General features: G+C 40.2%; 1 protein-coding gene across 1 annotated transcript in view; it reads left to right on the top strand.

The window, feature by feature from the left end:
- The window catches only part of CLUL1 (clusterin like 1), a 32,704-nt gene that overhangs the window by 2,390 nt on the left and 16,474 nt on the right, over nucleotides 1-13,840 (top strand). The window contains exons 2-5 of the mRNA XM_055236795.2: nucleotides 2,480-2,598; nucleotides 3,709-3,857; nucleotides 9,374-9,541; nucleotides 11,641-12,073. Of these exons, the coding sequence (XP_055092770.2) occupies nucleotides 2,493-2,598; nucleotides 3,709-3,857; nucleotides 9,374-9,541; nucleotides 11,641-12,073 (856 nt within the window). The 5' untranslated portion in view covers nucleotides 2,480-2,492. The remainder of the gene's footprint in view (nucleotides 1-2,479; nucleotides 2,599-3,708; nucleotides 3,858-9,373; nucleotides 9,542-11,640; nucleotides 12,074-13,840) is intronic.

Below are 13,840 nucleotides of genomic sequence, written 5' to 3' on the forward strand. Positions count from 1 at the left end.
AGCAACAGTGCACAGAGTCAGGGTAGAGCTGGGCAATTTCCTATGACCAACTTTTCCAGGACTCTGCTCTGCTCTTTCTGAGAAAAATACCCAAAGTGCTGCCTCTTCCATTGGCCAACCATGCATCTTTCAGGATAGGACACATCTGTTTATAGGTGTGGATTGTAGTTGCTCATAAATTACATTAGGCTGTTTAAAATAATAATAGTTCGAGTTTTGCTATGAGCTGATCTGTTTTCCAACAGAGCTAAGAGGTTTCCAGCTAAAAGAGGGAATTAGTGGGTAATCAAGGCAGCTGATATGGGGTGTGGCTGGGCCTTGAATGTGTGTCACTCTCTGTGCCCAGGCAGAGCAAAGATAAACTCCAGACTGCGTGTTGCTCAGAGACCAGGACCAACGTCATAGGGGGCCTAAAAGGCAGGTGGCCCAGTTCAGAATTGTCAAGGTCTGACCTACTTAGACAAGTGCTGAGTACATAGTAAGGATGGATTGGCTAGTCTCTCAAAACTTGCAAACAGGGCCCAGGGTGATCTTGAGATTTCAGTTGTCAGAGAGACCCATCGTGTAGATTCCAGAGCTGGCTATCATGACTAACAGCTGTCTAAGTTGTTTTTAAACGAATCATTAAGGGCTACATTTTCAGTTCAGCTAATCAAGTAGCAAATTACGGTGGGCCTAAAATACTCATCTATTGCATTGTGTATGTGCTAGGCTTTATCACTTTATTTCGTTATGTCGCTTCATATACTAATAGTTAAAAAATGCCAAACGAGAAAACAAACAAACAAACAACAAAAATGCCACATGACTGTGTAAATACACTTCTTAAACTGTTTTATCTAAGAGTTTACTCACTTTCACATTGTGGCTTATAGTATTTCCAATCTAAGAGACTTATTTTGCTTACATAGGAAACTACATATTTTAAATTGAAAATTTAAAAAATATTTTTAAGGTTTTAATGAGTCCTATCAGAACACATTTGTATAAAGGAAGGTAGCCCAAGGTCACTGTTCCCGATTGTGTATACAGCCTGCCCTCTAGTGTTTTCTTTTAAACAGTACCAAATTTTAGATCATAGTTGTAAATCTCAAAATGTTGGGTTAATAGGATTAAACACTGTGTCATCAAATTGATAGGACACAGCTAAATCCCTGACACGGATGGAAATTAAAGCAGAGAAAAACGAAGGTCCTTCCAGAAGCTGGTGGCAACTTCACTGGGGAGATATTGCAAAGTTAGTGGTAAATATACTATATTAATAAGTTTTGTTTTGTAAATAGAGTAATGATAGAAGAAGAGTTAGTTGAAATGATGTATGTAAAATGTGATAACTATATAATTAGTAGTACAGTTGCTAGTTTATGATTGTATTAAAAAGACACTCCAAATGTTGATCAAATAACAGAGGTTTCTGTGGTTGTTTTCTTTTTAAAATAGTAAATATACGTAAAGCAGATAAATATCCCCTTTGTGGGAGTTAAAATAATCTAGCTTATTTTATAGTTTTAACTTTATTAAAGCATACGGCTATTCTAACTTATTTAACTTTTCTTAGTAAAGTTTTAACCTCTGTATTTAGAATATTTGTAACTAATGTGTATCAAATTAAACTCAAAGGGAAATTCATTAACTGAGAAGAAAAAATTTTAACCCTGCACTATTCACATAGCATAATGGGTTTTATAAGGAGTATGAGAAAAATGTGTGCGGTTGGTTTTGCTTTCTTAAAAAAACATAGCGAACCACGTAGGTAAAACTCACTTGAGAACATAGAATTTTGGAGGGAAATGCTGGGTGTGGTGGCTCATGCCTGTAATCCCAGCACTTTGGGAGGCCGAGGTGGGTGGATCACCTGAGGTCAGTAGTTCGAGACCAGCCTGACCCACACGGAGAAACTCCATCTCTACTAAAAATACAAAATTAACCAGGCTTGGTGGCGCATGCCTATAATCCCAGCTACTTGGGAAGGCTGAGGCAGGAGAATCGCTTGAACCTGGGAGGTGGAGGTTGCGGTGAGCCGAGATCACGCCATCGCACTTGCATTCCAGCCTGGGCAAAAAGAGCAAAACTCCATCTCAAAAAAAAAAAAAAAAAAAAAAAAAAGACTTTTGGAGGGAAAAAAAATCCCTCTAACAGATTCGAATCCATTCTGTGTTTCAAGATGTTTACAAAATGAAGCTTGGACTCTGAGAGGATGTGATCTATCCTCTCCATTGCATTGAGTTTCAAGTACTTCACATGGCGGGCTTTTTTAACTGTCATGAAGAATTTAAACCAAATAGGGACTAGAATTTGTTTGTTTTTTTAACTTACATTTCAAGCTTCCTTATGTGTCAGGCACATTAGCATAAGTTGTCTAAAGTCATAAGGAAAAATTGACAGAAAAATGCTTTGGAGCCCCAGGTGTTTTCAACTGATGCCAACAGAAACTAACCAAATGGAAGGCATTTGATGCGGGTTTATTTTTCCTTTGCAGTAACAGCGGGAACATGAAGCCGCCACTCTTGGTGTTTATTGTGTATCTGCTATGGTTGAAAGACGGTCACTGTGCACCCACTTGGAAGGACAAAACTGCTGTCAGCGAAAACCTGAAGAGTATGTTTGGTTTCTTATCTGTGCTGTGTCCTGTTTGCATGTTGGTTGTCCTGCTGGTATTTATAGTGAGGCGCAGTTGAGAGATAACCATATTCGCTGTTTTCACGGTGAAACGTTCTCAAGGCACTTAAACCAAGTCATCATGACGCCAAACATCTGGGTAAAAATAGAAAATTCCAATCACGGCTCTGCAGGCGTTCACATTTCCAGATGTTTGTATCATGTAGATACAACTTGCCAATTTTTTCACTGCATTTTTTTGTATCATCCAGATGGTTGGTGTCATCTCAGCACAGCTCTAATGAACAGTGAAATACTTTTCTAGCATTTGAAAAATTTAAACCATTAGAGTAATCTGTGCAATTATTCTTAAACTAGTGAAAGAATGGGCTATAATTACATTGAATCTGGTTGTTCTGTGGCCATTAACTTGCAACTTTTGCTTGGTGATATATGCTTTGGGTACTTAATATTTAGAAGAACAAATTAGCTAAAATGTAGCTGATTTAGGGTCTGTAATTAAAATCCGAGTCAAGAATAAGCTCCTTAGTAGGCCACATTAGCTATTTTGAACAGGGAATGACAACGAATTTTAAACTTACTAAGGGCTTATTAAAGGTGTATAAGACATGTCCATTAGGTTACTAAGGAAGCTTGTATTACATGGGATACTTTCTAGGTCTCATGCCTCCTTATTAGGTAACTGAAGCTGAGAGAAAGAGAAATTGCTGACTGTGTTTGAGGTCCCCAGCTGGGCACTTACTATAAATTGTGAAGAAAATGCAAAATTTTCTCTAATATAAACACACTTGAGTCTTAAATGAAAGAAAAAAATGGATGAATGAAAACAGGGCCTGAGCAAGATGACAAGAATGAGGCTCAGTGAACTCTACTTGTCTAGGAGCTCACAAGTAAGGAACAGAAGGTATGGTCCGTGTGGCAGCTGGGTCCATGTGGCAGCTGACAGCTAATTCATTATGATCTGCTTTCAGAATATGAGCCTATAAAAGAACAATTAAGCCTCTCCTTAGAAGACATGAAAGGTTGGTGAACTCAGTGTTTTTGCAATCTGATCAGATCTCAAAGAAAAAATTGCCACGTGTCTTTTAGGTTTTTCTGAGGTGGGGGAGATAGATGCAGATGAAGAGGTGAAGAAGGCTTTGATTGGTATGAAGCAAATGAAAATCATGATGGAAAGAAAAAAGAAAGAACACATCAATTTAATGAGCACCCTGAAGAAATGCAGAGAAGAAAAGCAGGTACAGTCATTGAAAATAATGTCTGTTCTTACACAGATCTGGACTGGAAATATTGCACTTGTTAGTGCGATTGACGAATTACTTATTTTCCTTAATAATAAATTTTATGGATAGCTGCTTTTATTAGAGGAAAAGTTTGAGGGAAGCTTCATATTTCCTTGAAGAACATATTTCATGTAGGATAGGCTTCTGCAAGACTCCATCCCGGAATCTGGGGGATTCATCTCTGTTTAAGTGCTGCTTTCTCAAAAATAGATTATTCTTGGTCTCTTCTGAGTTAAGATATTGAGTAAAAGTATTTGAAGAATTTTTTTTTACTAGATCAGTGGTCTCCAGAGTTGGTTTTTTGTTTGTTTGTTTTTGTTTTTGAGACAGAGTCTTACTCTATCACCCAGGCTGGAGTTGATTCCAGCTCACTGCAACCTCCGCCTCCTGGGTTCAGGCAATTTCCTGTCTCAGCCTCCCTAGCAGCTGGGATTACAGGCTCCTGCCACCATGCCTGGCTAATTTTTGTATTTTTAGAAGAGATGGGGTTTCACTATGCTGGCCGGGCTGGTCCCGAACTCCGGGGCTCAAGAGATCCTCTGGCCTAACCCTCCCAAAGTGCTGGAATTACAGGCATGGGCCACCGTGCCTGGCCCAGAATTTTTTGGTCTCTCATTCCTATGACTAAAAAATCTGTTAGCACTCACTCCTAAATATATACATATTAATTTACTTACAAATTAGATACATGAATTGCTACCATTAATATCTCAAGGCACAATATGTATTTAAGGTGAGATTCATCATTAGCAAGTGTGGATATAAGTCCATATTTCAAATAATCTTCTAGATATTTTGAAACTTTTAGCCGACTTGCCAGATCTAATTAGATCACCATAGTTTTCCTTTGTCACATGGCCAATAAAGAGCTCATAATGATCAAGTGTCAGCTCTGCCATTTGCTTTTGGTCCACTTGAGCTTAAATTATTCATTTTTAAAAATCTGCCAAGTTTTTTTTCTTTTCAAGAATCTTGTTAAGCCTCCTGTCTTTAGTGAAGATTAGTTTAGTTAAAACTAGATAATAAAATCCATCAGTCTACCTGAGTTCTCTTACATGGCAACTCATTACAATTGGCTGCATGTGAATAGAGCAAGGGACTATAGTCGATTCTTCTGGAATGTAGAGGATCCCCTCTTTCCCAAGGTCATCACACACAGTTGGGCACATACGATATCTGACATATGCATCCCAAGAGAGTACCATGTATATCCAATAATGCATCAGCCTAATCACTTTTTAAAATTCAAATAGCTTTATTTAATAGCTATAGCTTGAACTACATATTTGAACTACATATTTTATCAATGGAGAATACATATTATATTCAAATGTCTTTGGAAGATGTAAAAAATTGTTTGTATGCTACAGTATAAAGTTCAGTAAATTTCTAAATTATAGACATTGAATAGCTTGCAGTTGAATGACATTAATAATTAACATCACACTCAAAACAATGCTTTTTTTTTAAAAAAAGTTTATCTTCAAACATTACCCTTAAATCAAAGAGGAAATTAAAACTGTAACAAAAATAATTTGGAAAATATTTTCAATTTTAATGTTGAGACTAAATTACTTTTTAAATTTATTTTTATTTTTTGAAAAATGTTAAGTTGTAAAATACATATAACAAAATTTACCATCATAACCATTTTTAAGTGTACCATTCAGTAGTGTTAAATACATTCATACTGTCTTGCAACCAATCTCTAGAATTCTTTTCATCTTGCAAAAACTGAAAGTCTATACATATTAAACAATGCCCCATTCCCCCCACCCCAGTCAGATTTTTAATTTAAAAATACAAGTGGAAGTTCTAATATTTTCTATCTATCCCTCTATCTATAAAGTTGGGGGCCACTGAATTCCAGATTGCTGCTTGCATCTTTTTACTTCTGAGCATCATGGCCTCTGGGAGTCCGTTAAGCAACTGGAGCCGGGTAGTGTGACAGGCTGACCCCAAAGCTGTGTGCCAGCCTGTCACCGGACTGGTTGATGTTGCAGCCCCACCTACTGCCCTGAGTCAGTCAGGGTTCTGGCAAGGAAAGGAGAATGCCTGACCAGCAGCTGCAAACCCTTCTCCCTTTTGGCAGCAATCAAAAGATTTTGAGGAAATCTAAAATAGCTCCTCATCAGGAAAATGTGGAAGCCCCTCCAGCTGGGATCTTCCCTGGTGGGCTTGTGAGCCTGGCCATCTGGGAATAGAGACACTAGATAGCACTAATACACTCTTCACAAAACACATTATCACATGGAATGCTTTGAACATCTGGGTAAACCACTACTTTCATTTTATAGCTAAGAAAACTGGGGTTTGAGATGTTTGTTAATTAACATGTTACTCCAACACTGTAATGAATGAACTGAGATAAAGTCAGCAGATGTGTGCACGGGGGACTCAGTGATTTTCCGCTTTTCTCACTTCCCTGAACCTCCTGGCAAGGAGGACAGGGTATACAGCTTTAACAAGAATATTCCACTTTGGGTGGGTCAAGTAAGCAAATGTGGATTTCACTTCTGGCCCTGAAGAATCCAAGCAACTAGTAGAATTTTTGTTTATTCTTAAAAACCTTATTGTACAAAAATTCATTGAATTAAACTCTGAAGTTTGAAGCACTCAATTAGAAAGTTAATTGGAAAAGAAAAATCTGTTTAACCCTGAGTATCCCTCCCTAAAATTACTTAAAGCCTAGAATAAAGGTCAGTTTAGACAAATTATGAATTGGCAAATATGGTGTTAGCAACCCCAGTCTCCCAGTATTGAGCCCCACCCATTCTCAAGAGTACTGCTCAGTGGTGACCCAGCAGCACCAATGCCCTCTTCCGCCACCCCTCCTTATTAATATTTAGTGAGACTATCTGAAACTTATTAAGTAGGAAACCCTAGAGAAGGTTAGAGTGACTTGACCCCCAAATCAGGTTTTATTTGTATTTGTTTTTAATGAAATGGGGTCTTGATATGTTACTCAGGCTGGTCTTGAACTCCTGGGCTCAAGGGATCCTCCTGCCTCACTTCCCGAGTAGCTGGGATCACAGGCACTGGCCACCATGCCTGGCTCAATGCTAGGTTTATATAGTACTTCTGATAAACTGTCAACTACAGGAATAGAGTTATAAGAGTGAATCTGCCAGTTGGTACAATGCCTAGCAGGAAATGGAAGGCGTCGATAGGATATTCCTTTAGGAATGTTTACCAGACAGAGGTCTACTTCTTCCACGGCAATGTTTCACTTCCAAAACTTGGGACCTGTGATTTGGTAACTGTTTTTTGTTCTGCTTCCGGGCAGTGAACGGAAGGAAGCCTGAGAGATACTAGTTATTATACTGGACTAGTTATATTAGATGTCTCGCCTATGATAATGGATACTAGGTATAATAATAGATGCCTTGCTTGTTTAGCTCATTTAATGCAAAGACCTTGAGAAGTAGATACTATTATTCCTATTACTCTTATTTGCAAATGAGGAGACTAAGGCTTATACATATTAAGTAATTTGCTCAAGGATACATAGCCACTGTAGTTTGGAATTGGGAATATTAGGATTTTGGCTTATGAGGACAATGAGCACAATATGTAAAATTGGGACTGATTGAGAAAATCCTGGAGGTATTGTTTCTTGCCTTGGAGAAATAACCTTTTTTTTTTTTTTTTGAGACAGAGTCTTACTCTTGTTGCCCAGGCTGAAGTACAACGGCATGATCTTGGCTCACTGCAACCTCCGCCTCCTGGGTTCAAACGATTCTCTTGCTTCAGCCTCCCAAGTAGCTGGGATTACAGGCACCCATAATCACGACCAGCTAATTTTTGTATTTGTAGTAGAGAAAGGGTTTTACCATGTTGGCCAGGCTGTTCTCAAACTCCTGACATCAGGTGATCCACCTGCCTCGGCCTCCCAAAGTGCTGAAATTACAGGTGTGAGTCACTGTGCCCTGCTGAAAAACAACCACTTTAAGATGTAAGATTCAGCCGGGTGCGGTGGCTCACGCCTGTAATCCCAGCACTTTGGGAGGCCAGTGTGGGTAGATCACTTGAGGCCAGGAGTTCGAAATCAGCCTGGGCAAAATGGTGAAACTCCGTCTCTACTAAAAATACAAAAATTTCTCAGGCATGGTGGCATGCACCTGTAGTGCCAGCTACTCGGGAGGCTGAGGCAGGAGAATCGCTTGAACCTGGGAGATGGAGGTTGCAGTGAGCTGAGATTGCACCACTGCACTCCAGCCTGGGCGACACAGCCAGAATCTGTTTCAAAAAAAAAAAAAAAAAAAAAAAAAAAAAAGATGTAAGATTCCAAAATTGTTCTACAAAGTCCAAGGACACACACACACTCCTGTCTGGGTCAAAATGTGTACTGGCAAGCTGGGGCCATGGCAGTTTTCTTATGTGGATCATAGCAAATGCTACCTGGCTTAGCAGCCGAACTTTACAATGAGGACAACTGACAAATCCTAGCCAGGCAGAGAAGATGTGGAAGATTGTCAGTGCCCAGGTGATTCTTTGGGCTTAATACTCCAGGAAAGGGTCATTTCCATGAGCTCTGAGGCTGTCTTCTTATGGCCAGATCCACCATACTCACTTCATTCCCCTGCATGATATCTCGGCATGGAGGGGACTGGGGTTCAGAAATCCACACTTGCAGGGAAGCCAGAGGTTTAGGCAGGGTCACAGGAAGAAAGGTCTGTTGCACCATGGTGCTGACCCGTGAGGCACTCCAGGGGCAGGGCTGAGGCTGGCAGGGACAGGTGACACTGCTGCTGGGCTCCTCACCACCCAGAGCAGGACTTGGCCAAGTACAGCAAGCACCACAAGGGGGAGTGCTGGGAATATAAACAAGAAGAACAAAGCTTGTTTACATTCCCATTTATATTTATTTAATATTACATTATATATAAATATATTTATTATATTACATTCTAATTGCAGAGATGCCATCCTGCGTCTTGGCAATTAGAATGTAACTCAACGGGAACATTTAACTTGACATACAAGAATTGCACTTTCTTGCAGTGTTTAAGGATATACAGCAATTAAAGACAGCATAAATGAAAGAAATAAAATGTGCCAGCTTTATAAACTGTAAAGCCCATTTTCCCCATGCCCCAGTGGATGAGAATTGAAGACAGACTTACCAGTAAATAGTTAAATCACAGTTCTTCCCAGATCGGGATGGCATCTTCATTGTCAGGTCACCCACACCTAGAGTAATGTCTGTCACATAGCGAACACTCACTAAATATTTATTGAACAAACGAATGAACAGATGAATAAGATTTACAGTCTTCAATAGGAATCAATCAGTGCTCTTTCCTTAAACTAAACAGAAAGCTTTGGAGGAGATCTGACAGCTGCGAGCCACCTGAAGGAGAAAGAATGAAAAAGAGGGTTAGAATGTGTACATTTCAAAGGGTGAAATCAACTAAGGCGCACATAGATCATGAAATGGAAATTGGACTTTTGTTTCTACTTTTAATTAGGAGGCCCTGAAACTTCTGAATGAAGTTCAAGAACATCTGGAGGAAGAAGAAAGGCTATGCCAGGTGTCTTTGGCAGATTCCTGGGGTGAATGCAGATCTTGCCTGGAAAATAACTGCATGAGAATTTATACAACCTGCCAACCTAGTTGGTCCTCTGTGAAAAATAAGGTAAGAGAAAAAGAGAGCTCAAGATTTCACAATTCTTAAGGCACCTATTTCAGCTTACTTTTTAATTAATTTATGTTAATATTTAGAACGGAGATGCCTGATCTGATAGAGGCCTTTTGCTTTCTAGAATCTAATACTAATGTTTACATACCATCACCTGTGTATACACGATTTATAAGGTAGAGCATCCATTCAGCGGACACTGAATGCATCTCTTAAAATATCCTGGCTTTCTGCCTTGTATTTGTTACTTGTGAACATGTTCCCATAGATAGTAAGCTCTTTGAGGGCAGGGATCATATCTTATTTGTCTTCATTTACGCATTGGTGGCATCCAGTAAATGTTTACCAAATTGCATTTGGAATCATAGCATTGCAGTCTCTGATTTCAGTCCACATTAATTTTTCCTTCTGGAGGCCAAATATTTAAAGATATTCCCTGCCTCCCAAATCTCACCTTCAACATGCTTGCCTCCTTATGCATAAAACACACACACACACACACACACACACACCCCTTCACGTCCCCTTTTGCCCTACCAATGTATGTAGGACCGGCGTGTTTTCTTTTTTGTACCCTTTGGTTATCTTCTGAGCAGAGGGATCACAGAGGGTGGTGACCTGAATAGGATGAGCTCTGCCCCACTAACGGCTCCAATTAAGCTAGATTTTCCTCCCCCTTCAAGAAGTGAGCTGAATACAAAATTGAGTGGAATTTCACGCTCCATATTAGAGCACATACTAATTAGAGCATGCTCCTGTCTTGGCAATGCCATACTCAATTACAAAGGGAGCAACTACTAAGACAATGAATGCGCCAAGTTAATTTGCCTCCACTATTAATTGCATCTGCTCTATTTTTAGAGCTACTGTCACCTGCTAATACACCAGAATATGGTGTAATGAGCACCAGCAGGAAGTCAGGAGATTTGGGGATGATTCCCATCTGGGTCAGTTGTGTGATCTTATGAACATTTCTTGGGGCTTTAAAGGTTTGTTTTTGTGGATGAAGAGTCAAGTAAACAGACGCTGGTAGAGGGAGAGGCAGACAATCAACCCAAATTCTTTTCTTTATTTTTTCATGAGACGAGGTCTGGCTCTTTTGCCCTGGCTAGAGGGCAGTGGTGCCATCTTGGCTTACTGCAGCCTCCACCTCCTGGGTTCAAGTGATTCTCCTGCCTCAGCCTCCTGAGTAGCTGGGATTATAGGTGCCTGCCACCACGCCCAGCTAATTTTTGTATTTTTAGTAGAGACAGGGTTTTACCATGTTGGCCAGCCTGGTGACCTCAGGTGATCCATACGCCTTGGCTTCCCAAAGTGAAAACTTGACCTTTTTAGGCTATTGGTGGGCAATGTAAACCAGGAGAAATTTCAGATCCTGTTTCCATAGGCAAAGGCAAAGTCAGGTATAAGAGGGTTAAGAAATTATCTTAAAGTTAATTGCCTCATCCTAGCTTGCCCAGAATTATTCTTGATTTGAAATGACTACTGTAAGTTGACTTTAAAGTTTGCAATAAGAAATGGTCCAGGGCCAGGTGCAGTGGTTCACCCCTGTTATCCTAGCACTTTGGGAGGCCAAGGCATGTGGATTACCTGAGCTCAGGAGTTCGAGACCAGCCTGGGCAACACAGTAAAACCCTGTCTCTACTAAAATACAAAAAAAAAATTAGCCAGGCATGGTGGCGTGCAACTCTAATCCCAGCTACTCGGGAGGCTGAGACAGAAGAATCACTTGAACCCAGGAGGCGGAGGTTGCAGTGAGCCGAGATGGTGCCATGGCACTCCAGCCTGAGTGACAGAGCAAGACTCCATCTCAAATAAGAAAGAAAGAAAGAGAGAGAAAGAAAGAGAAAAGAAGAAAGAGAAAGAGAGAGAGAAAGAAAGAAAGAGAGAAAGAAAGAGAGAGAGAAAGAAAGAAAGAAAGGAAGGAAGGAAGGAAGGAAGGAAGGAAGGAAGGAAGGAAGGAAGGAAGGAGAAAGAAAGAAAGAAAGAAAGAAAGAAAGAAAGAAAGAAAGAAAGAAAGAAAGAAAGAAAGAAAGAAAGGGTCGAGAAAGAAAATAATTTTTTATTCCATTTCTGTCCCCTACTCTACTCCACAGATTGAATGGTTTTTCAGGAAGATATATCAATTTCTATTTCCTTTCCATGAAGATAATGAAAAAGATCTCCCCATCAGTGAAAAGCTCATTGAGGAAGATGCACAATTGACGCAAATGGAGGATGTGTTCAGCCAGTTGACTGTGGATGTGAATTCTTTCTTTAATAGGAGTTTTAACGTCTTCAGACAGATGCAGCAAGAATTTGACCAGACTTTTCAATCACATTTCGTATCAGATACAGACCTAACTGAGCCTTACTTTTTTCCAGCTTTCTCTAAAGAGCCGATGACAAAAGCAGATCTTGAGCAACGTTGGGACATTCCCAACTTCTTCCAGCTGTTTTGTAATTTCAGTGTCTTTATTTATGAAAGTGTCAGTGAAACAATTAGTAAGACGCTGAAGGCAATAGAAGATTTACCAAAACAAGACAAAGGCAAGTATTAAAATATTACTTTTACTTAGAGGTTTACACTAAAGTCAAGTTTTGTTTAGCTTCAGAAATGGTAGACATTTCTGAGTCACATTGTATAGCGTTTCTTGAAGAGACAACTTATGGAAAATGTTTCAGAGCCTCTTAAAAGAAGCTTTGAAGTCTGCTAAACACCATCCCTCTTCCATCATTGTTGAGAACTGAACTCTTTCTAGAGCAAATTTTCAAAGCAGAAAGAAAAAATGCTAATAGGTTGAGAACTTGAAAAAAAGACAATTCTCTCATTTATTATTTCTTTATTTATTTTATTTTGTGACGGAGTCTCACTCTGTCACCCAGCCTGGAGTACAGTGGCGTGATCTTGGCTCACTGCTACCTCTGCCTCCCAGGTTCAAGCAATTCTCCTGCCTCAGCCTCTCGAGTAGCTGGAACTACAGGCGTGCACTAGCACGCCCGGCTAATTTTTTTGTATTTTTAATAGAGACGGGGGTTTCACTATCTTGGCCAGGCTGGTCTCAAACTCCTGACCTCAGGTGATCCGCCTGCCTTGGCCTCCCAAAGTGCTGGGATTGCAGGCGTGAGCCACCATGCCTGGCCATTTCCCTCATTTACTAAAGCTCATGCAGATGCTCAGCTGTATTCTGCTAAAGCATCAGAGAGCCTCTTTAAAATTAATCTGGAGTCCTCAACTCCCAGTTTGAGAAGCCCACTCTCACATATAACCAGAGCAATTTAGTGCCCTCCTCTGAATCACTACAATCATTCCTTAAATCATAAAGTGTATGCATAAAACCACAGAAAATGCTCATAAACCCCAAACTACAGAAATATTAGATTAGAATTGCCTTCTACCAACACTAATCATGCCTCATGGCATCCATGTTGGAGACACAATGCTGCTTTATGTTTTAAGGCAGCATATATCTTCTGTGGGTTTCTATGGAGTAAATTAGATGCAGCATTCGAGAAATGAGAGTTGCCATGAGGGTCAAGTGTAGGATCTGCATTTCCTTTGTTACTGTATTGACCACTAAGCCAGGTTGAAGGCTGCTTCCCTCTGAGATGAAAAATAAAATGGGCTCCTTCTATCTATTTTTCTTTTTCTTTTTTTTCTCTTTTTTTTTTTTTTTTTTTTTTTGAGATGGAGTGTTGCTCTGTTGTCCAGGCTGGAGTGTACTGGTGCAATCTCGGCTCTCTGCAACCTCTGCCTTCTGGGTTCAATCAATTCTCCTGCCTCAGCTTCCCGAGTAGCAGGGATTACAGGTGCCCACCACCACGCCTGGCTAATTTTTGTATTTTTAGTAGAGACGGGGTTTCACCATGTTGGCCAGGCTGGTCTCGAACTCCTGACCTCAGGTGATCTGCCCACCTTGGCCTCCCAAAGTGCTGGAATTACAAGCATGAGACACCACACCCAGCCAGCCACCACACCCAGCCAGCCACCACACCCAGCCAGCCACCACACCTGACCCTATCTGACTATTTTTCAATTATATTAGCTGTAGCTGGCAACATCTGAATCAGATTCTCAAAATCGCCATGACATTACATAACTGGCCTCTACATAGGAGAGGTTTACCTTTCAGAAACTGAAGCTAGGAAACAGTGCATTATATCCTTCAGGTCCCATCGTTCCATGAACAGAGAACAGCCATCATTACTGGAAGTGTTGGGTTCTATTTCAGAGTCCAGTGGACTTTTTTTATAAGTCAAGTATTTGGTCTGGTAGTCCATTCTGAGGTTCCAAATTCATCAAATATTCAGGATAAA

Source organism: Symphalangus syndactylus, chromosome 1 (assembly GCF_028878055.3).
Source record: "Symphalangus syndactylus isolate Jambi chromosome 1, NHGRI_mSymSyn1-v2.1_pri, whole genome shotgun sequence".
Lineage (NCBI taxonomy): Eukaryota > Metazoa > Chordata > Mammalia > Primates > Hylobatidae > Symphalangus > Symphalangus syndactylus.